The following is a 25314-nucleotide window of genomic DNA, read 5'->3' as shown; positions in this document are numbered from 1 at the left end:
GCAGTATTCAATAACAAACTGAATGAAGCATTGTATTTGCAACAAAGAAATAGTTCGTTTCCCAGAGATTTTCAATTATTTTTATATGCATTGAAATATCTACTGAGAAAAATTATTTCTATACTCTTTTAGAGTTGATTTTTCTATGAATAATAATTATTGCTATGTACAAAATTACCTCCAATTTAGTTTATTATGATAACCATTTTGTTAGGATTCTGTGGGCAGTAATTTAGACAGGACCTAGAAGGACTGGCTAATTCCTGCTCCACAAACTCTGGGGTTTCACTGGGAGTATGTGAAGTCTAGAGGGTGACTTGATGACTAGAATCATGTGGAAAGGTCTTCACTCCCACGTTGAGTGGCTAGTGCTGGCTGTCAACTGAAATTACAGCTGGGATGTCAGCTAAAGCATTGCATATGACTTTCTGCTGTGGTCTCGTGATGTGAGTTGGTATAGGCTTCTGTACAAGCAGAGCAGTAGAACTCAAGGATCAAGAGTACAAAGAGATCAAGTAAATCTGTGTTCCTTCTGTGAATTAGCATGAAAAACTGTGCTGTGTTCAAAGCACATTTCTTATGTCATTTCATTTAATCCCTCTGACAATGTGCATGGGCAGTCAGATGTAGGCTGATTGAAGCTGCCAGGACAGACACCTGAAATGGCTTCCTCACAGATGCAATTGGTCCTGGCAGTCAACTCAGAGATCAGGTGGGCTACTATCTGTAGCACAGTAAAGTGGCTTTTTTAGCTAAATTGTCATACACACAAGAAAAAAAAATCAAGAGATTGTAAAATTGTTTAACTTTTTCTAATTCAGCTAGGCTGACTAATGGCACTATCAAGCCATTGGATCTATGACTACATCTCCTTAATATTGTAAATAAAAACCTACAGATGTGATAAAAAAAAAAGGTCTTGGCATGGGGAGATTGTCCTGAATTATTTACATGAGTACTAGTGTAATCACAAAGTTTCTAACAAAAAAGAGGCAAGAGGACAAAGACAGTAGAAGAAAATGTGATAAAAGCAAAGGTCAGAATGACACACTTTGATCAAAGTGGAAGGGACAAGACACGGAATAAAAATACCTAGAAGCTACTAAACACAAGGATTCTAGTCCCTTCCTCAGTCTTCCAGAGGGAATACAGATGTTAGTCCAGAAAAACTGAATTAAACTCAGAAAAACTGAGTCTGAATCACAACTCTAAACTGCTTCCTTAAAAAATCTTATATCTCATTTCCCATTAACTGATCACAGCTTATCCAATGGTTATTTGCTCAGCTCCTTATCCTATGGCTACTTTCCCCATCATTTTCCCACTGTGAGTTGGCCGTCCTATGTTTTCATTTATATTGTTGTTCAGAGTAGAGTCAATGGTCACTTGCTCTAAGTAATCCATCCACTGTAAGGACCCACAGCTCTTGACCTCATCTCTTGTCCAGTTGTCTGGCTCTGGAGACAGTCAAGCCACTTTCTTCTCTGTCAGTATTGAATGTGTAACTTGAGAGAGACCACAGTAAATCAAATCCATTTGTTCCAAATCCAGGGTCACGAACTTCAAGTTCATGTTTACCACTAGTGGCAGGCCAGCTTTGTCTTCTCCTCTTTGGAGATGAGGGTTATCAAGAGTGTAATATTTCTTCTCTGCTCATTTGCATAAAAACTGCCTGTTCATCTTTTACTTACATCCAATCTCAGAACACAACCCAAGAAAACAAAATTAACCAGATCAGACCTTCATTTATGTGTCACCCAAACTACAGCTTCCTGTATTTTTCTTTCTGTGGGAGAAAGGTCTTTTCTTCTCATGTAACACTTTCTGTAAGATACACTCTAGAGATCATTTCCTATATTCCTAAATAAGCTAATATTACATCACCTTGCATCTATTATCTTTCTTTCCCCCTTTTCAGTAATATTCATTTTCTTTTTTCTTGATAGTCATTGCTTTAATTATAACTTCTAAAGGGTTTGTTTTATTTATTTATTTTTGCATTATTTATTTATTTTTATTGATTTTTTTATTGATTTTTATTGAGCTCTACATTTTTCTTTGCTCCTCTTCCTGCCTCTCCCCTCCCTTTCAATCCTTTTCCTAGGTCCCCATGCTCCCAATTTCCTCAGGAGATCTTGTCTTTTTCAACTTCCCATGTAGATTAGATATATGTATGTCTCTCTTAGGGTCCTCATTGTTGTCTAGGTTCTCTGGGATTGTGATTTGTGGGCTGGTTTTCTTTGCTTTATGTTTAAAAACCACTGATGAGTGAGTAGATGTGATAATTGTCTTTCTGGGTCTGGATTACCTCACTCAAAATGATGTTTTCTAGCTCCATCCATTTTCCTGCAAAATTCAAGATGTCATTATTCTTTTCTGCTGTGTAGTACTCCACTGTATAGATAGATATACCACATTTTCCTTATCCATTCTTCTGTCAAAGGGCACTTAGGTTGTTTCCAGTTTCTGGCTATGACAAATAGTTCTGAAATATAACCCCAGTAGCATTGACCCTGAGAAAAACAATAAATGGGACCTCCGGAAACTGAAAACCTTCTGTAAAGCAAAGAACACAGTCAACAAAACAAAATATCTGTTTTCTTACAGTATAATATTGAAATAAAACATGGGGTTGGAGATTGGACTTTGGAGTCTGACTGCCTGGCTGTATATCCTATATTCACTATTTGCTATTTTCAGATTGTCTGCGTTTCTTTATTTATATGAGGCAATAAAATAATATGTCTTATGGTGCTGTTATAAAGATATATCATTCTTGAACATTCTTATGGGTAGCTGTGCTGCAATACTCAGTCATGGCAATTTATGCTGCTCATGCTGACACACAGCTTATTACATTTAGCCATCACTAACAACACTATTCCATCAACTTTCAATTCTTCAACTCTTATGTCAGCTGGAGCTGCAAAGCCTGGGAATTGGAGAATAATGTTATAAATCAGAACAATGCATATGAACCTGGAAATATTGACACACAGACACAGGAAACATTACTTACAAGAGCAATTAACTTCCTAAATTCTGTTTGTGAAAGATGGAAAAACTTGTCAGTAATTAATTGTTTTGTGCGTTCAAGGTGACAGAATACCAATGATTCAACCACCTTTCTTTTTTTTCTAGAGGTATAAACCTAGAAGTCATTGATCAGAAAATGAAACATATTATAAATTTTAAATGTAACCCGATGAGCTAGGATAACCACATTCCAAATGACGAGTAACATTTGCTTCAGATTATTAAACCTTTATTCATCTAATATTTGGACCATTTAAAGGTAATTTTATCAAATAAAGTACCTTGGCTTCATTTTCTGTAAATAAAAACAATTCTATCATGTGGCCATTTTTTGTTTCAGAAATCAGTACATTCTGTGTAATTTGTGTCTGTTCTTTCCAGAGGCAGTCTTTTTCACTTTCAGTTACTTAGTCTAAGTGTGACATTTTACTGAGAAAGATGTAGCCATTGCTGAGAAAGTCACCTTCTTAAAATGTATTGTTCAGTGCATGACATGCTCCAACCTTCTTCAGCTAAATGAGTTGTTTAAGCTGCTGTCAGAGCTGAGCTTTGGGATACTGAGCTGCAATGTCCACCAAACGATGCGTTAAAACTTAAGATAAATGTGCATAAGATCATTTCTAAAGCAATAAGTGAGTATACTTAGTAGATTTTAAATAAAATAATAAATGTAAATATTTTGACAGGTTAAAAACTACCCCTCTCAAAACTCATCATTATAAACTTCCAGACATATATACTTGCTCACTATATTATATATGTATACAAAATGCCTGTATATAACATATATCCATATAACTGCTTGTATTTTAAAGGTCAGAATTGAGAAGCTCATAAAAGCAATAAGAGATCCACCTTAACATTAGATCTGCTTAGCATAATAAATAGTAGGTTCTCCCCTATGGCCTGTCTAATCACACTTTTATGGCTAAACAATAGAGCAAGATATGAGTTTCATCTTATGAAATGTGACTTAAATCTATATAAAGCATAAGGTAGTTGATTACTCCGGTGATGCTACTACTGTTGCAGCAACAGTAATACCCTGTCAGGGCCAGTCTTTATTGTAGTTCTAGGATTCACAGCTGGATAAAACTGAGGATTACTGTTTCCTCCAGTGGCATGCATAGCACCCTCCAGCACTATAAGAGCTAGTCAGTTGGAATGAATCTTCTAAGTCAGTCTCAGCTTTATATCTTCGTATATGATGACCTAAGTTGAATACCGAAGGGTAGTCAACAGTTTTGGCAATAGCCTGTAGTATTTGGGGTTTGATGGGATCTCATTGAATAGCAATTCTAAAAGAAACAATGTTTTTCTGTCAGTGGGCTTTTTATTTGTTATTCTGGGAAGTTTAATAGGGACATTGTGAAACAGTCATAGGGAAGCTCCTTTTAACTCCTTATATACATTTCCATATCATTTTTAAAAAGATATTTAGCGTTGATTATCCTTTCTTATGTTCCTTCCTTTATTCTGCCTTCTAAAACCTAATCCCAATTTAACTTTTCCTGTTCATTTATTACTTTTTAGGCCTTTATAACAATTTCTAGTGACTTATCGTATCACAGATTAATGCATTTCTAAGCGCTCATCAGAGAAGCTTCTATTTGCTGTATACGACTATAGTAGTTTGAACGTATTTGGACCCATAAGCCCAAAGGGAGTGGCACTTTAGGAGCTATAGCTTTGTTGGAGTAGGTATGACCTTCTTGGAGGAAGTGTGTCACTGTGGGGATGGGCTTTGAGGTCTTCTCTGCTCAGGCTACTCCAACTGTTTCAGTTTAATTCCTGTTACCTGAGTGTTAAAATGTAGGACACCTCGCTCCTCCGGTACCATGTCTGTTGCACACCACCATGTTGCACCATGATAATGTACTAAACTTTCGAAACGTAAGCCACTCCAATTAAATGTTTATCCTTCAAGGGTTGATGTAGTTTTGGTGTCTCTTCTCAGCAGTAGAAACTTTTAACTAAGACAATAATGAGCAATACAGAAACCTACAGCTGGCCAAGGTGTAAAAGAAGAGACCAGAGAATTCTCAGGCCAAAAATGGGACATTTCTTTCACATCCCTCCTCCCATGGCTCAAAGATAACTGCAGAGGAGGAGACAGAAAGAATGTAAGTGCAAGACATGGTGGATGAGGATAAGATAATGGTGTCTTCGAGGCACAGAAGGGAAACTAAACACAGAACTCACAGTAGTTATGATAGTATGTATACGACCTAACCAAGATCAAGTCAGACCAAATCCAAACATGAAGTTCAAAGGAGGGCATGAAGTATGACACCTAAGGGAGCTCTGTTATCATTGATGCATGGAGAGAAAGTTAGTTTTCTCAGAGTGTGGACTCTGGTAAGTCAACTGTGCTCCAATAGAGGGACACACATCCTAGGATTTGGGGGCATCATAAATGGTCTTGATAAGTAGGAAAAAAAGAAAACAAATTTTGGTGGAGGGTGGAGCGGTTATCGAACAAGAAGCACTTTGGAGGGTTTGAATATTATCAGAAAATATTGTATGTAATTCTCAAAAAACTAATAAAAAGTGAAAAATATTTTCTAGATTCTCTAATAATGAGGGCCCTAAGAGAGACATACATGAATCTAATCTATATGGGAAGTAGAAAAAGACAAGATCCCCTGAGTAAATTGGGAGCATGGGAACCATGGGAAAGGGTAGAAGGGGAGGGGAGAGAAGGGAAGAGAGCAGAGAAAAATGTATAGCTCAATAAAATCAATAAAAAAGTGAAAAAAATAAAGGTTTAAAAAGGGAAGAGCATTATCAAGAATATCTTTGAGTCAACAGAAAGGAAGTGATAACTCTGAGTAATATTTATACATTTAGTATAATCCAAATAATAAATATGTTTTACAATGTTTTCAAAATATAATTATGCCTTAGACTCACAGCCTTTAGTAAAGCTTTAGGTCATCTTTCAGAGCATGTTGATTTTAAGCTTTCACTTGATTCTAAAAATATGAGAAATTTAATTTTCCAAATTATAGCAAGTTATAAGCAGTGAATACAAGACTATAACTACCTTAAGTAATCACTCAGTTCATAGATCTTTGAAAAAAAATGATTGTTTAAAGTATAGTATAATCTTCAAAATTTTATGGTGTTTGTTAAGCAAAGAAAAATAAACTTTGAAAGTTCTAAGTGTTTGATAATTTCAAAAAGTGTATTCACTATCCCTCAGGGATTTGAGAAATTGGTTCTACTAAACTGACCTATGAGCATGCCAGTGCAACATTTTATTGGCTAGTGATTCATGTGGAAGGGCCCAGCCCACTGTGTACAGTATCATCATTGGATATGTGGTCCTGTGTTATATAAAGAAATAAAGTGAGCAAGCCATAGGGAGAGAGCAATACAGCTTTCCTCCATGACCTCTGATTCATTTCTTACTTCCATGTTCCTGTGTTGAGTTCTCATTCTGGTTTTCTTCATGAGAGACTGCAAACTGACAACCAAATAAAGCATTTCAACCCCAAGTTTCCTTTAGTAAAGGTTGTATCATGGCAACAAAAGGACAAACTAGAACAAATAGTTTCATAATTTAATGAGATTACTTCTTCATTCCCCAAAGTAAAGAGTGAATTAGGAACAGCATTTACTTCTAAGAAATTTATCGTCAATAATAGAAATAATAATAGAAATATTATTAATTCATTAAAGCAACTAATTAGCAAAAAATGCTTTGTTAAACTGGATTTAGAGCACATAGCTTCAAGTAGATGATAATGATGATGGCACCCATGATTTATAATAATGCTTAGATTATCAGAAGTAGGAAAAAATCTAATAAATAGAGAAAGGAAGAAGAGTGACTCTATTATCTTTAAATTATAAATGTAAGCCTATTTATTGAGTGCTTCCCTGAAGTCCATCAAGCTAAGACTTTTAGTTTTACAAATATTGATATGAAAATATAGTTAAATGGGACTGAACATCTACCAAACATATTTCAAAGAATCGATACATTTTAAAGGTAAAAATAACTACGTGGAGAATGTTTTGCTATGTTACAAACTCATTTTACAGGATTATAAAATAGACACCTCATGTGTATTGGGTTACTTCTGTATACTTTTACTTGAAAAATTTTGTTAAATTGGTATAAGAATCATAAAATACCCTAAATCTAATTTTTGCATGTTTTTGCTAACATAATGCCTTTTATATGCAGTTACAGATAGTATATGTCTCTTTCAAAATTCAAATGTTGGAAATTATCCTAAAGTAACATATTTGAGAGTGAGGTTTATGGGAGGTGATGAGACTTTGAGGGCACAGCCTCCCTACCTGATACAAGTGTTTCTGTAAGGAGACCTTAGGACAGGTCTTGTCACTGGGCAGTGGAGCTGTTGCTGGGATGTGCAAGGTGCTAGCTTCAATTCCCATGTCAGAATGTTTTTAAAAATAGGTCCTTCCTCTACTCTTTCTGCTCCTGGTCCTTTTATCTGGAATTATGTCTTTTGCCTACAACGCAGGCAGCCGTCTGGTTATTGTGTATACCAAAAAACGGTGTTGGAGATGATACCTGGTACTTTGCAGCAGTTCTACCAGACTGGTGTTAATCACATCTCTCTCCAGTTGAGGACCAGCCGTCATTTAGCTGGTATTACCAGCTAAATGGCCTAAGCCCAGAGTAAATGGTGACTTTTATTTGTATTGTACTGTATTAAACACTGAAATAAAGTATCTCTATCTAGCCCAAGATGGCCTAGAAGTTGAGATGATTGTGCCCCAGCCATGGGAATCAGAGGAAACCATTGTGACCAGAAAGATAATAGTTTATTTATCCAACCAGCCACCTAGACACTATGACATGTATTTAAAGAATCACCCATCTCTAAGTCCCTAACTATTGTTGCAATCTTACAAGGCCCTCTGTAGAAATGTCTTTTGTGAGTTTTCTGCTGCTTTCCACCAAGTGATAGATTCCAGAACTAATGCTTCCTAGCAAATTTCCCACAGTAACCTTGATATCTCATACTAGTTCATTTACAGATTTTCTTCTTATATGGAAGGATGATAATGACCATGTATCTATCTATCATGGAATGGTCAGAAAATGTACAGCTTCTACTTGTGTACAGTGTCTTGACGACCTCTGTAAAAACCACATTTCTGAACAAGGCCATGTTCTGAGATACTGAGTGCTAGAATTTCAACACAGTTCACTCCATAATACTCACCCTGTGTTACGGATCTCCATATTAATACGTTTGTTATCTCTCATGGTTCCTGAAGTCAGGAACTTGAAAGTGATCTGGGCATACAGAGATCTCTGTACCCTGAAATTGAGATCTCTGGAGTTAGCAATTTCATGTCAGTCAGTGATGCAGGCATTTAAGGACTTGAATGGGTTAAGAGACCCTCTCTGAGAAGACTCAGTTACACAAATGCTGGCAGGAAGTCTCAAGTTCCCCCTCTGACCACAAGTTTGCTTCAGTATCCTAAGGACATGGTGAACCTCTCCTGTTTTTAGGCTGACTTGGATGCTATATGTTCTCAGCAAAGGCATACTGGTCCATATATTTTTATTCACGTGCTTTTATTGGGGAAGCAAGGCCAAAAACTTCCCATTCACCATCTTATCACTAGTGTCATTTTTATAATCTGTCTAATTATAAAATTCTTTAAAGTAGCAACTTTGCTGAACAAATTTTTGAGTAGGTTTGCCCTGAGTTCAAGGCCAGACTGGTCTACAGAGTAGGTTCCAGGATAGCCAGGGATACACAGAGAAAATCTCTCTCAAAAAACTGAAAAATTAAAAAAGGAAACGGAGAACCTTTTTCCTGTTCAGATATTTCTATATCAATTCTAGATAAAATGTGGATAAATAATTTGGACAACAAACAGGATAAACAGATACAGAAATAATTATTGATACATTGGAAAATAGATGGGTTTATCATTTATTTCTTCAAACATTTTGCATTCGTAATCAGGCAAAGTGAATCAAATGCCATGACTCTCAGGAAAATAATAGACTGTCATCATGCCCCACATGGTATGTAATGTGTTTAATGTAAATCAGAACTCTGTTCCAAACAAACCCGCACTAACACATTTGCATCATGCGTGTCTTGTTAATGCAGCTTTGGAAAATGTGTCCAATAAGCTGCATCTACACATATTTTTCCCACATGCAGATTTGAAATAAAATGCAAGAAATAGTAATTATATAAGCAAAACCAATTTTCTCACAAAAAGAGTTCACAAACTCTGTGTACCCAGCAGAGAGCCAGAACTGGCTGCGTTGGCAAGAGAAAGAAGGGTCTATGCTGATGAAATAAACCACATTACTTAGCACTGTTTAGTTTATGCTGTAAATGTGGGCAGATAATGTGAGTTAGAAACATTATGGCCTCCACAGGCATATGGTAATTATATCCACATTAAAGCCCTCCTGTTAATCGCACACATACACGTTTGCAGCTGATGGGGTACATCTCTCACACAGGGCTCATCAGCATTTCTTTCTCTGTGTGTCTCCTACCTAGGGAGCTGGTGTAGATTCTCTCAAATGATGCCTTCCTCCTGCAGCTCACCATATAGAAGATTATAATGTAAACACAAAGCTAGAAGAAAAGTGCAGCATTTCAGAGAGAAGCTGCTCTGGGAAGCTATTGTTCTCCCCGACACTAGTCTGAAGTGGGTTCTCTGAGTACTGGCTTGTCATGACCAGTCCGTGACACAAAGAGCCACAGTCATAAAAAGATATCAGCCAAAATTCAAACACACAGCAGAGAGTGAATCACAACCACTCTATAAGCCATCTTGAGTTTCTTCTGTATGTTACACTCTGAACTGTTTTAAATATACTTTTTAAAAATTTCCCCATAATTGTATATGATATATATATATATATATATATATGTAATTATTTATATTTGCAGTCAAATTATAAAGGAGGAAAGCATCAAAGGAATAACTTGGTTTGAAGAATCAAAATTCAAATACTGGACAGTTGAGAAGTTATATTTTCTCCACTACATTCTCAGCCATATCCAAAGGCATACAATTAAAAAATAATAATTATGCCCCATAGCACCCAACACATACTGTACTATAGAAAGCAAAGTAAAATTCCACTTCAAAACCACAAAGCTCCCATGTAGATGAAACTAAATCCACCTCATGCATCCCATGTAGAAGAAACTAATCTCCTCCTCGCCATGTCTGAAGTCCTGGGTAAGCCCATAGCACGCATGCTCTGTAACTCTGTTTGCATTTGGCGTCCTTGTTTGCCCATGCCCTGAGTGAGTACATGGCAGCCTGATGGGATGGCTGGCAATGATCCCGCAATGCTGCCCCAGAGGACGATATCTTAATATGCTGTTTATAATACAAATAATTCTGAGCTTCACATGCTCTCACCAGTGTTTTAGGCTTTTCCTGCCTCAAGAATTATCTGAAGTCACATTTGGTGTGCTTAGTTTGATGTTTGCCTTGATCCCTGTGGGGCTTAAAGAGATTAAGACCTTGTGATAGCCAGATTGTTGGCATTTAATGCTCCATTACTCAGCTTTCGGCAGGGCTCAGAGTCAGTTGGCAGCACAGTTCCCGGGAAGCAAGCTCAGTCCTGATGCTCTCCAGCAGGGTGTGTGTCGGGGTGACCTCAAAATAGGAAACATGTGCTTTCCAGGAAAGGTGATGTGGAAATGTCCATACGTTAGACATGCCTTAGTGTTTTCTTTTGCCTTTGGAGAATTAAAGGCCAGATGATTGTGCGGAGCACTGCTGTGCACCCTGCTCAGTCCATGTGCTGGGAATCCATTTTCTGGCATGGCTGGGAGACAAATATCTTCCATTTCTGCATGCCACAGGACTAGAAGCAGTGACTCCCTTTGTTCTGGAGTAATACTTTAGGGATGTTTGTTTAGTAGATTTGGACCACTGTGATATCGGATTCTAGAGTACAGGGTAGGTTTAATTATTACCCACAATGACAGAAAGTGTCTAGCTTTGAGTTAAGATAGGTGCATTATAAAATTTGGGTTTCTTGAATCCCTGCATTCTTCTTTAAGGTATATCTGCTGGAATAAAAGCACTTCTCATAGGATCTAGTACTCAGGAGTAAGTGAAAAATTGTAGGAGCTGCTATAAGTACCAAAATGTCTTTAGTGGCTAATCAAGGAATTCTGGGTTTTCTGGTAGAATTCTATTTCACAGGCTAACTGGAAAATAGGGCAAAACCTTACACTTCCATGTACTTAACATAGCTTTTGGTGCTTATTGTTTTACAAAGTGCCTGTACATGTTTATGTATACGATTTCATTTATCTGTGAGTTTATCTATATAGAGAGAATATATTTATAATATTTGCAAACATGTTTTCAGAATAATCTTTATAGTTTGTTTCAACAGGATGATCATTCTGACTTTGAAAAGAGGGCCTCATTTTGCAGGAGCTTGTTATGAAGATATAATTCAGAACTACTTTAGTTTTCGGTATAATTTTACATCTCTTCAGAGGTACACTTATTGCCAATCACCATAGCAATAATTTTTTGAATGTGTAATCCTCAATTCATTTATAAAATATGCATATATGCCACTATGCAATATGCTTAATATTGTAAAACATATAGAACAATGAACCTAAAAAGAATTTAAAGTTGAATATTAAAGTCTCAATTTGATAAAAATACTGAATTCAAATAGACCTGATAACTTCAGATTTCAGTGTTGTATCTCATCACCATTCCTATCTTTTGATAGCATTGACAAACAACAATCATAGAAATAACAGGAATAATTACCATTTTCTATGTTGGTTGCTGTTGTTTGCATTACTAATTTACTGTTAGTCTGTTATTTCCTTACAGAGATTTTTAATACATTAATCTATTTGAGGACGTATAGTGATCAGAATTGGAAAACAATCCATCTTTCAGATAGGTATGATGTTTAGAAGCAAATGAAGATGCCACAGTCAGTCCCGGCAGTTCATAAAAGGTCATGTGATAAACCCAGTGTGACGTCTAACAAATGGACTCATGACTTTTTAAGGAAATTAATGTCAGTTGTTGTCCAGAAGCTTATGAGAATTCTTTACAGCTCAGAATGATGCTTTGATTGTACTGCCTCTGTCTTGCCATCCCAGTCAATTTTTGTTTTGAAGTTTGTGCTTGTTCTAAAGAACGGTATTGTTCAAAAGAATTATGTTTTTAAATTATTAATTTAATTAATAATTATTTAATTCTTATCATATATGGGATTTGGAAGTATCTGAGCTATGTACAGGTCCAAAGCATGGGATAAAACCGGACTCTCTGAACATGGCGAACAATGAGGGCTGATGAGATGCCAAGGACAATGGCACGGGGTTTTGATCCTACTTAATGTGCTGGCTTTGTGGGAGCCTAGCCAGTTTGGATGTTCACCTTCCTAGATATGGACGGAGGGGGGAGGACCTAGGACTTACCACAGGGCAGGGAACCCGGACTGCTCTGTGGACTGGAGAGGGAGGGGGAGAGGAGTGGGGGGAGGGGGAGAAGGGTGGGAGGAGGGGGAGAAGGGTGGGAGGAGGGGGAGGGAAATGGGAGGCTGGGAGGAGGTGGAAACTTGATTTTTGTTCATGTTTTTTTTTTCTTCTTTTCTCAAAAAAAAAAATTAAAAAAAAAAAAAGAAGCAAACTGACCGGAATTTGCATTAGCTGTTGAGTGACTAGAAAGCCACATGGAAGCTCCCTCTAAAATTATGGAAGTCACATGTCTTATAGCTGTGAGCCAGTGAAGGGCATTCATACACCATTGCATTTTGCTGAAACAGACTACTTATTTATAAATAAAGCTTACAAATAAAGTGTAGTAGGATGCCACTAGTTAGTTCCTAATGCTCAGTCCCGAAATAATCACACAAAAAACGTATTAGTTGCAATACTCTTTGGCCAATAACTTAAGTGTATTTCTGGTTAACTCTTGTATACTGAACTAGCCCATCTCCATTAATCTCAATATCCCACCACGAGGCTGTAACTTGCCAAGTAAAGTTGTGGCATCTGTTTCCATCTGGGCAACATGTCTTCTTCGGACTCTGCCTTCTTTCTCCCAGCATTCAGTTTAGTTTTCCCTGTCTACCTTTGTTGTACTGGCCAAAACAGATTCTTTTTAAACCAATGATATTCACAGCATACAGAGGGGAATCCCATGTCAACAAATTGTCTAGGAATCTGAGCTATGGCAGCCATATATGTTTTATAAACCATCTTTAAAAAATTAGATAGATTTATTTAAAAATAAAATGAATGTGTCATTATTGCAGTCACGTCTCAGTGTTTGTTGCTGGCAATGAGTGTATTCTAAGCAATAGGGCCCTGATCCCTGGGCCTCCAGATATGTGATCTAAAGCCAGGTTGTAGTTATGCTATATTTATTATATAAGTTTACTTACATTTACATATTTGTGGTATTTGAAAAGTTGGTGGTGGTCCCCATGATACACAACAAATATATTCCCAGAATAAAGTTTATTTATCAGGGTAGGATTCCTGTGTACCTCATCTGACAATATCTGGTGTTTGCACTGAAATGGCAAGAATAGGGAAACCCTGGACTTCATTATTTCTTCTTTGTTCTATTTGCAAACTGAACATTCTTGCCTGAGTTCTTTCTCTTTACCCATATATCTTTTTCCACTCTGCTGAAAGAAATCTGGTTTCAGTCTTCTCTGTGGAAGGCTCTTGAGCTAAGTCTGCAAGAGCATTGGGTAGACATTTTCTTTCTTTCTTTTTCTTTCTTTTTTTTTTTTTTTTGATTTTCGAGACAGGGTTTCTCCATAGCTTTTGATCCTGTCCTGGAATGAGCTCTTGTAGACCAGGCTGGCCTTGAACTCACAGAGATCCACCTGCCTCTGCCTCTGCTGGGATTAAAAGCATGCACCACCACTGCCCGGCTGACATTCTCATTCTTATTACAAGAAAAGTTACATAAGTCTCTTTGTGATGTTTTTCAACATATATGCTGGGTAACCCCAAAGCCAAAGACATAAATTATATATTCAGTTGCATCTGTTTCCTGCAAATGACATAATTTTATTCTTATCTTCTTTAAGGCTCAAAAAAGCTACATTGAGTATACATACATTTCCTTTATCTACTCATCTTATTGGCAGTCTAGCCTGATTTCTTTGCTTGGATGTTATGAACAAACATGAACATGCAAGTATTTCAGTATTATGTTGACTTCATCACTCATATGTAGAAAGAAGTTTCTGCCTCCCACCAGCTGCTCTCAAACTGTACATGCACAAACCCACAAGCTTCCAGTAGATCCTCTTCTCTCCTTGTCCTACATGACCATAGCAGTGCAGGAATTTGAGATGGTCACCACTGCATCCAGCATTTTAATGGAGTCACCAGGCTCATATGGTAAGCTCTTCCCACTGGACCATCCCAAATTAAATCTAATGAGCATTGTGTGCTGATGCTATGTTCTGCTACTAAGTGTTAGCAAATCTAAGATTCTTTCTTTTTTTTTTTTTTGTAAAGTCATTGAGATCTCTTCAGTATTGGATTGTGTCATCTGAACTTCATGATAACATGACTCATTTCTCTCCTATTACTTTTTTTTCACTTTTCCTTTTACATATTGCCCTAAACACTAACATTATGATGAATAAGAATGGAGGAGATGGAAAACCTTGTTTAATTTCCTATTTCAATGAGAATGCATTGAGTGTAATGTTGGCTATACAGCTTCCACCTCCCCCACAAATACACACATACTTGCATACATACACTTAAGAAACTGCATTTATTCTTTTAGTTGGAAAAATTAACTCATACAGAAAAAAAATTCAGTCATCTTGGAGACAAAGACCACCTTTACACCCCATGCCATTCATAAGAACAGGTGGCTCCCCTGGGAGGCACTGTGACTTAGATCCAGACCCTGCAGATCAGATGAGAAGGGCTATGCCTCTTTCAAGGGCTTATTGCCTTAGGATATGAAACCTGATTCCTATTTACTTAGCCCAGTTCTGGAAAGATGTACTAGTTGTGAAGGGATTAAAGGAGGAGAATGGCTATACTGTATCAGAGAAAAATGGAAATTTTAAAAATTAAGTTTTCATATGACTTTATTTTGAAATTTTTTCTTTCAACCACTTGCTAAGGAAATGACAAATATTAGTATTAGGGAATCCAATTATACCAAAAATGCTACATCTAGTCTGGGGTAGATGTTCTTATTCCTGGTAACATCGATTAACATGCACTAACTGCATAGCAACTATAAAGTAACTAGCAAGAAATCATAGATCGCCTACTCTACCACAGCTGCATGAAGAAACGTTTCATCAAAAATAAAGATGGCAATCAAAGTTGTGATAAAGTCTGGTGACTCAGAATTCTTTGCAGCAGACAGATGATAGGTTGGCCATGTCAGAAAGTACTTACAATCTAATAATAAAGCTACCGTTTCTTTTTCTAGAAATGATAAATTCTTCACCTAGTGCTCGATGTTTCAGGTCTGTTAGAGTCAGGATCTTGGCAGGTCAGACAGATTGGACATCTTTAGTAATCATGGTTGCCTTCTAATCACTGGTAGCAAGATGACTTATGATTTTTAGTCTTGTACATATATATAAACAGAAGGTTAGCAACTGCACAGTAAGATTATGAAATAGCGCTTGAAAATTAACTGCACCAGGGCTGTGCTTGCACTAAGGCTTCACAAGATGAAGCACCCAGGCTTTTTCTTCCCGCGATTCGTTTGCAGAGCAGCCCTTGTGGCTATTTCAAATACCATCCTCACTCCATCTTTGGTCTTTGCAGAACACTCCACATACCCAAAAGCGCCAATGCTGTTCGCCAAATCTCTGCCTTGTTCAAGTTTTACCGGCTCCTGCTTCCTCTTGGCTAACTCTAGTCTTATGTGCTTGTCATCCCTAAGATCCTTCTTGCTCCCAACTAGGATGATTGGCACGTTGGGACAGAAATGCTTGATTTCTGGAGTCCATTTCTGTGGGATGTTCCCAAAGCTATCAGGGTTGCCAATGGAGAAACACAACAGGAGGACATCAGTGTCCGGATAGGAGAGGGGTCTGAGGCGATCATAATCTTCTTGTCCAGCTGTGTCCCACAGGGCCAACTCCACCTGTTTCCCATCCACTTCGATATCAGCCACATAGTTCTCAAACACTGTGGGAACGTAAACCTCAGGAAATTGGTCCTTGCTGAAGACGATGAGCAAGCATGTCTTTCCACAAGCTCCATCTCCCACGATCACCAGTTTCTTCCTGATGGACGCCATTGCTTAGGCTGCTTCTGCTGCTGTACCAGGCACCTGGGACTTCTCAGAGCACTGGCTGGCAGACCACACTCAGGCAGGCTGATTATTGTGGAGGAGGATGCCCATCCAGAGTCACCACCTCTGAGGCGCAGCTCAGCAGGAGGTGGCAGACTCTGGAGTTTACCAACTGAAGAAGGTGTTAGAAGGCGGGTGGTAGAGGGGAGGAGGCCGCGCATGCGTATGAGTGCCCAGATTGGCTCGTGCCTGCCAGCCCCACACACCCTCGTATTTTCACAGTTCAACAAGATAGGCCCAGACAGATCTGCTGCTCAGAAAGCAAGGTACTGTAGCCATCATCACACCCAAGTGGGACATGATGGGAATTCTCAAGATATAGTCTTGTTATTGGTTTCTTCGAGATATTCTCTGTGGAAAGAATACTGAATTTTTCCCAAAGGCTTTCCATTGAGTTGATTGTATGATGTCTGTCCTTAAATTTACTTAAATTTAATTCTATTTAAATGTGTCACCAGACTTATTGATTTCCATATATTTAGCCATCCTTGTATCCTTAGAATGAAACCTTCTTGGCTCACAGTTTGTGAGAATTCTTTTTAGTGTGCCCTTGAATTCAATTTGCAAGCATTTTATTGAGGGTTTTGTATCTGTGTCCATCAAGGAAATTCATGGATGGGTTTCTTTGCTATGTCCTTAACCTGGTTTTGGTATGAGTGTATTATTGGTTTCATAGATTGAGTTTAATAGCGCTCTTTTCCTTTCTATTTTATGAAACAATTGGGGAGGCCTGGAATTGACACTGTTAATGGTTTGGAAGAATCCAGCAGGGAATCCCTCCTGTCCTGGGCTTTTCTTTGTTGGAAGGATCATCATTACTGCTGTAATTATGTTCCTTGTGCTTCTCTTTAACTTGCTCATGCCTTAATTTTGGTAGGTTATTTGTGCATAGAAAATTATCTCTTTATTTGAAATTTTCCATTAAAAATCTAAGTTTTCTGAATGATCCCCAGTGACTCTCCGAATTTAATTGGAATCCACTGTTATATACCCATTTATATTTCTAGTTTTATTAATTCCATTTTCTCTTTATTTTGGTTAATTTTCTTAATATTTTGTCAACCTTGTTTATCTTTTCAAAGAACCAATTCCTAGTTTCACTGGTTCTTCATGTAGATTTTTAGTCACTATTTTATGAAGTAAATTTTATGCCTTGGCAGTTATTTAATTCTTTCTATTCTTTGACTTTGGGTTTGACTTGTTTTCCTGTAACCTTGAGCCACATCATTAAGTTATTTGAGATTTTTCTGATATTTTAGTTTAAGCACTCAGCTATATTTCTCTCCTAGAACTGTGTTGCTGTATCCTAATAATTCTTATAAGTTTTGATTTCATTCTATTAACTTTTTAATTATTTCTTTCTTAAAACTGAAGTGCTAATAGCTAAGTAATAAAACAGAAAGGGAATTAAAAGGTGGAGAAAAGAAACAGAGGAAAAGCTCATGTGATAAAATGTAAGAAACAATAATGAAGCCTTACAGTGGTGGCACATGCCTTTAATCCCAGCACTCGGGAGGCAGAGGTTGGGGGATTTCTGTATGTAAGTTCGAGGCCACCCTGGTCTACAAGAGCTAGCTCCAGGATAGCTAGGGCTGTTACACAGAGAAACCCTGCCTCAAAAAACCAAAGAAGGAAGGAAGGAAGGAAGGAAGGAAGGAAAGAAGGAAGGAAGGATAAATGAATGAATAATGGGGAGAACACAGTAAACCAAACACAAAGAATTAGGAATGATATAGCAATGCTTTTTTTTTTCTTTTAAGCTTTTGCTTATTTGTTTTCAGTTCACTTGGTGGTGGTGCAGCCATTTCTTTTCAAAACCCAAATAAGTGAGTCCAGACCAGACAGAAGTACATGCAAGCTGAGCTTTTCTTTCTGGGGACCCAGGTAGGATGCAAGACATATAAAAAACATTGGTAGAATGTTTTTGTATGTATAAGGCCTGGAAATTAAAGCAGTGTCATACCCCATCTCACACTGCCGCATATACCAGCATGTCCTGTTACAGGTTAGATGTTCTACCTGTGTAGGTGTGATGTGAGAGATCTTTCCTGGATTATCAGAGAATACCAAACACACAGACTAAAGCAACCTCCCCTTAATGCACAGGGCTCAGGACAATTTTGTGATCCTGATATCTCTGCAATCATTGTTCTCTGTCCAAGAGCACCAACTAGTCTCTTTTCTTGCCTCTGATTAGCATTTCAGCTGCAGATATTCCAGTGTAAGGATGCCTGGCTTTGCTCTTCAGTATGATTACACTACACACAAAAGCAGATCCATATCCATGGATCTGAGGGTCAGCTACATTGGGTCCACACTCTTCCTTTTCTAATCATTTGTTTGGCCAATGTAGAGGGGAAAGCCGAGGCTTGAAATTTCCAGTGTTCCTGTATCTACATTCTCATTGTTCCCTCTTAGCTTCTACTCAGCCATTCCTGCCTCTTGTCTCTGACTCAGTTTTCTTCCTTGTAAGGATTAACAATGTTTTCCTTATTCCTCCTCCACATTACAGGAGGAAATTCACATCTCGTAATGTAAACATAGTAAAGATCCTGTAACTCTAGAGATTATAGGTCCAAGTATAGAAGACACTGCCATCATTCTGAAATATGAACATGTCTATCAAATTTCTTTCTAATATTTATGCTTAAATTAATTGCTTATTTATGACAGTTGTGCCACTACTGTACTAGCAGGCACATCTTGGGTAGCATGTTGATAGTTTAACATGCAGTTTTCACTGGAATACTAGTTAAAGAATCTATTTGACTTTCAAATGAATATTATCAGTTATATTGAATCAGCTGAGTTATACAGAATGCTTGTATTAAGTCTGCAATGACAGGCTTTTTTCTGAATTAAACCCAGAGATGAGAAATTTCATGTGATGTGTACATTAGCACATTTCTATTTTAGGACAGACTCTTAACACAAGTCCAGTAACCTATATGAATGGTACTGTGTAAGTCTGACAGAAAGAAAGGAACAAGAATTTGAAAAGGATACCCGAAAATGGAAGGATCTCCCTTGCTCTTGGACTGGGAGGATCAACATAGTAAAAATGGCAATGATACCAAAAGAAATCTATAGATTCAATGCAATCCCCATCAAGGTCCCATCAAAATTCTTCACAGATCTTGAGAGGACAATAATCAACTTTATATGGAAAAACAAAAAACCCAGGATAGCCAAAACAATCTTATACAATAAAGGATCATCTGGAGGCATTACCATCCCTGACTTCAAGCTCTATTACAGAGCTACAGTACTGAAAACAGCTTGGTATTGGCATAAAAACAGAGAAGTCGACCAATGGAATCGAATAGAAGACCCTGACTTTAATCCACAAACCTATGAACACCTGATTTTCGATAAAGGAGCTAAAAGTATACAATGGAAAAAAGAGAGCATCTTCAACAAATTGTGCTGGCAAAACTGGATGTCAATCTGTGGAAGAATGAAAATAAATCCATATCTATCACTATGCACAAAACTCAAGTCCAAGTGGATTAAAGACCTCAATATCAGTCTGAACACACTGAACCTGATAGAAGAGAAAGTGGGAAGTACTCTACAACACGTGGGCACAGGAGACCACTTCTTACGTATAACCCCAGCAGCACAGACATTAAGGGCCTCATTGAATAAATGGGGCCTCCTGAGACTGAGAAGCTTCTGCAAAGCAAAGAACACTGTCACTAAGACACAAAGGCAACCCACTGACGGGGAGAAAATCTTCACCAACTCCGCAACTGAAAAAGGGCTGATCTCCAAAATATATAAAGAACTCAAGAAACTAGACCGTAAATGGCTAATCAACCCAATTATAAAATGAGGCACTGAACTGAACAGAGAATTCTCAACAGAAGAAGGTCAAATGGCAAAAGACACTTAAGGTCATGCTCAACTTCCTTAGCGACCAGGGAAATGCAAATCAAGACAAGTTTAAGATACCATCTTACACCTGTCAGAATGGCTAAAATCAAAAACACCAATGATAGCCTTTGCTGGAGAAGTTGTGGAGAAAGGGGTACACTCATCCATTGCTGGTGGGAATGCAAACTTGTGCAACCACTCCGGAAAGCAGTGTGGCGGTTTCAAAGGAAATTCGGGATCAACCTACCCCTGGACCCAGCAATACCACTCTTGGCAATATACCCAAGAGAGGCCCTATCATATAACAAAAGTATATGCTCAACTATGTTCATAGCAGCATTGTTTGTAATAGCCAGAACCTGGAAACAACCTAGATGCCCTTCAATGGAAGAATGGATGAAGAAAGTATGGAATATATACATATTAGAGTACTACTCAGCAGGAAAAAACAAGGACTTCTTGAATTTTGCATACAAATGGATGGAAATAGAAAATACTATCCTGAGTGAGGTAAGCCAGGCCCAAAAAGAGGAACATGGGATGCACTCACTCATATTTGGTTTCTAGCCATAAATAAAGGACATTGAGCATATAATTCATGATCCTAGAGAAGCTAAATAAGAAGGTAAACCCAAAGAAAAACATATAGGCATCCTCCTGAATATTAATCTTCATCAGGTGGTGAAAGGAGACAGAGACAGACCCACATTGGAGCACCAGACAGAAATCTCAAGGTCCAAATGAGGAGCAGAAGGAGAGAGAGCACGAGCAAGGAACTCAGGACTGCGAGGGGTGTACCCACACACTGAGACAATGGGGATGTTCTATTGGGAACTCACCAAGGCCAGCTGGCCTGGGTCTGAAAAAGCCTGGGATAAAACCGAACTCACTGAACATAGTGGACAATGAGGCCTACTGAGAACTCAAGAACAATGGCAATGTTTTTTTTTTATTGAGAAAAGGAAAAAAAAAAAAACAAGTTTCTGCCTCCTCCCAGCCTCCCATTTCCCTCCCTCTCCTCCTACCCTTCTTCCCCTCTTCCCACCCTTCTCCCCCTCCCCCAGTCCTCTCCCCCTCCCTCTCCAGTCCAAAGAGAAGTCAGGGTTCCCTGCCCTGTGGTAAGTCCTAGGTCCTCCCCCCTCCGTCCATATCTAGGAAGGTGAATTTCCAAACTGGCTAGGCTCCCACAAAGCCAGCACATTAAGTAGGATCAAAACCCCATGCCATTGTCCTTGGCTTCTCATCAGCCCTCATTGTTTGCCATGTTCAGAGAGTCCGGTTTTATACCATGCTTTTTCAGTCACAGTCCAGCTGGCCTTGTTGAGCTCCCAATAGATCAGCTCCACTATCTCAGTGGGTGGGTGCACCCCTCGTGGTCCCGACTTCTTTGCTCATGTTCTCCCTCCTTCTGCTCCTTATTGGGACCTTGGGAGCTCAGTCCAGTGCTCCAGTGTGGGTCTCTGTCTCTATCTCCATCCATCATCAGATGAAGATTCTATGGTGATAAGCAAGATATTCGTCAGTATTGCTATAGGATAGGGTCATTTCAGGTTGCCTATCCTCAGCTGCCCAAGGAAGTAACTGGAGACATCGCCTTGGGCTCCTGGGAGCCACTCTAGGTTCAAGTCTCTTGCCAACCCTAAGGTGGCTCCCTTAACTAAGAATTGTGCTTCCGTGCTCCCCTATCCAACCTTCCTTTATCCCAATCATTCTTTTTCCCCAAGTTGCCCCCATCCTCCCCTTCTCCCTTTTCTCTCCCCATCTTCCCTTACCCCCATCCCACCCCACCCCCAAGATCCCAATTTTCTCCCCGGCAATTTTGTCTACTTCCCATAGCCAAGAGGATAACTATATGTTTTTCCGTGGGTTCACCTTCTTACTTAGCTTCTTTACGTTAACCAATTGTAGTCTCTGTGACCCTTATTTATGGCTAGAAACCAATTATGAGTGAGTACATTCCATGTTCATCTTTTTGGGTCTGGGTTACCTCACTCAGGATAGTATTTTCTATTTCCATTCATTTGCATGCAAAATTCGAGAAGTCATTGTTTTTTACTGCAGCGTAGTACTCTAATGTGTATATATTCCACACTTTCTTCATCCATTCTTCCATTGAAGGGCATCTAGGTTGTTTCCAGGTTCTGGCTATTACAAATAATACTGCTATGAACATAGTTGAACAAATGCTCTTGTCATATGATAGGGCCTCTCTTGGGTATATTCCCAAGAGCAGTATTGCTGGGTCCAGGGGTAGGTTGATCCCAAATTTCCTGAGAAACCGAAACACTGATTTCCAAAGTGGTTGCACAAGAGGAGGATACCAGAAAATGGAAGGACCTCCCTTGCTCTTGGATTGGGAGGATCAACATAGTAAAAATGGCAATTCTGCCAAAAGCAATTTATAGATTCAATGCAATCCCCATCAAGGTCCCATCAAAATTCTTCACAGATCTTGAGAGGACAATAATCAACTTTATATGGAAAAACAAAAAACCCAGGATAGCCAAAACAATCCTATACAATAAAGGATTGTCTGGAGTCACTACCATCCCTGACTTCAAACTCTATTACAGAGCTACAGTGATGTAAACAGTGTGGTACTGGCATAAAAATAGAGAAGTCGACCAATGGAATCGTATAGAAGACCCGAATTTTAACCCACAAACCTATGAACACCTGATTTTCGATAAAGGAGCTAAAAGTATACAATGGAAGAAAGAGAGCATCTTCAACAAATGGTGCTGGCACAACTGGATATCAACCTGTAGAAGAATGAAAATAGACCCATATCTATCACCATGCACAAAACTCAAGTCCAAATGGATTAAAGACCTCAATATCAGTCAGAACACATTGATCCTGATAGAAGAGAAAGTGAGAAGTACCCTACAACAGATGGGCACAGGAGATCGCTTCCTATGTGTAACTCCAGCAGCACAGACATTAAGGGCAACATTGAATAAATGGGACCTACTAAAACTGAAAAGCTTCTGTAAAGCAAAGGACACTGTCACTAAGACAAAAAGGCAACCCACTGACTGGGAGAAGATCTTCACCAACCCCGCAACAGACAAAGGTCTGATCTCCAAAATATATAGAGAACTCAAGAAACTAGACTTTAAAATGCTAATTAACCCAATTAAAAAATGGGGCACTGAACTGAATAGAGAATTCTCAACAGAAGAAGTTGAAATGGCCAAAAGACACTTAAGGTCATGCTCAACCTCCTTAGCGATCAGGGAAATGCAAATCAAAACAACTTTGAGCTATCATCTTACACCTGTCAGAATGGCTAAAATAAAAAACTCCAATGGTAGCCTTTGCTGGAGAGGAAGGGGTACCCTCATCCATTGCTGGTGGGAATGCAATCTTGGGCAATGGGTTTTTGATCCTACTGCACATAGTGGCTTTTGGGGAACCTAGGCAGTTTGGATGCTCACCTTACTAGACCTGGATGGAGGTGGGTGGTCCTTGGACTTCCCACAGGTCAGGGAACCCTGATTGCTCTTTAAGCTGACGAGGGATGGGGACTTGACTGGAGAAGGGGGAGGGAAATGGGAGGCGGTGGCAGGGAAGAGACAGAAATCTTTAATAAATAAATAAGTAAATAAATAAATAAATGGAGAAAAAAAGAAGGAAAGGAACGATTCATCAGACACTCTAAAATACCATTCCCAGTTTGTCAGACATTATGAATGGAATAATTTTTAACAATTATTGTTTCTCAGAAACATACATTTCACACTGGGAATTGGTGGCATATACCTTTAATTCCAGCACCTGGGAGGCAGAGGCATGTTGAGGGGGCTGAGAGCTGTGTTCCTGCTGCCCTGCTCCTGTCTGCCTGGCCAGCTTTTACCCTGAAATAACAACATACAAACTGTATTCATTTAAACACTGCCTGGCCCATTCCTATTAATGTGTGTAGCACCCCAATGTGCGCTTACCAAGAAGATTCTAGCCTATGTTCATGCTGGGTTGGAGCTTCATTGCGTCTGCCCGGGAGAGGGGAGCATGGCATCTGAGCTCTCTTCCTCTTCCTCCCAACATTTTGTTCGGTTTACTCCACCCATCTATGTTCTAACCTATCAGGGCAAAGCAGTTTCTTTATTAATTGACTCATGACCTTCCTCCATCAGAAGCAGGGGGATTTCTATGAGTTCAAGGCCAGCCTGGTCTACAATGCAATTTCCAAGACAGTTGGGACTGTTCTACAGAGAAATCCTGTCTTGAAAATCAAAACAAAATAAACAAATAAAAATCACTTTTCCACATTAAAAAATATACTCAAGTAAAAGTAAAATACAGAAAATTACTTTTGAGGGAAAAATATCTTAGTATCTCTAGAGGATAAATCTGCCTGTGGCATAATTCAATAATCCAAATCTCTTTTATGAGCTGGGGAAAATGGTTAGTGCAAGTACTTTCCAGATTTAATGGATTTTTATAAGAACAGTGATGGTTCTTACAAATTCATGCAATAACCAACAAGAGTGTTAGCAGTCCCACATTCTTTCCCTATTATAAACATATGAATTACTGGCATTATTTAGAAACGTTAGTTTCCCACTCCTGTGTGCTTACCAATGTGGCATAGACATAAGGGATACAAATTTGGGACTACTAAGATGGCTCAGTGGGTAAATGTGCTTGCCATCAGGCTGACTCCCACATGTCTGTCTTGCTGCCCATTTATTCATGTTAGGCATAATCGAAAACTACTCTACATTTCTTTTTTTAATTTTTTTATTTTTTACATTATGATATAATTAATTTATTTCCCTCTTTCATTTCTTCCCTGAAAATCCTCTTTTTTTTCTTATTTTTTTTTAGTTTATTTTTTTTATTTTTTTCCCAGCCACCGCCTCCCATTTCCCTCCCCCTCCCCTAATTAAGTCCCCCCCCCCCTCAGCCCGAAAAGCAATCAGGGTTCCCTGTCCTGTGGGAAGTCCAGGGAACCCCCCACCTCCATCCAGGTCTAGTAAGTTGAGCATCCAAACTGCCTAGGCTCCCACAAAGCCAGTACATGCAGTAGGATCAGAAACCCATTGCCATTGTTCTTGAGTTCTCAGT

At 38.7% G+C, this 25314-nt stretch overlaps 1 protein-coding gene across 2 annotated transcripts; it reads right to left on the bottom strand.

Moving 5' to 3' along the window:
- Nucleotides 1–15729: 15729 nt before the first annotated feature.
- Nucleotides 15730–16311, bottom strand: LOC121439342 (transforming protein RhoA-like). Of its 2 annotated transcripts, XM_041639853.1 has the most exons (2): nucleotides 16156–16311; nucleotides 15730–15903 (listed from the first exon to the last, which is right to left on the bottom strand). In XM_041639853.1, exons 1-2 carry the CDS (start codon nucleotides 16309–16311, stop codon nucleotides 15730–15732), a joined length of 330 nt encoding a protein of 109 aa, XP_041495787.1. The 2 variants fall into 2 exon arrangements, with proteins under 2 accessions (XP_041495787.1, XP_041495780.1); XM_041639846.1 differs by having other exon boundaries at nucleotides 15730–16311.
- Between the last annotated feature and the right edge of the window lie 9003 nt (nucleotides 16312–25314).

This window comes from Microtus oregoni, unplaced genomic scaffold (genome assembly GCF_018167655.1).
Source record: "Microtus oregoni isolate MIOR12 unplaced genomic scaffold, Mior012 000002F_ref0000024, whole genome shotgun sequence".
Taxonomy (NCBI): domain Eukaryota; kingdom Metazoa; phylum Chordata; class Mammalia; order Rodentia; family Cricetidae; genus Microtus; species Microtus oregoni.
The sequence above is the reverse complement of the archived record's forward strand: the minus strand, read 5'-3'. Positions and strand labels throughout refer to the sequence as shown.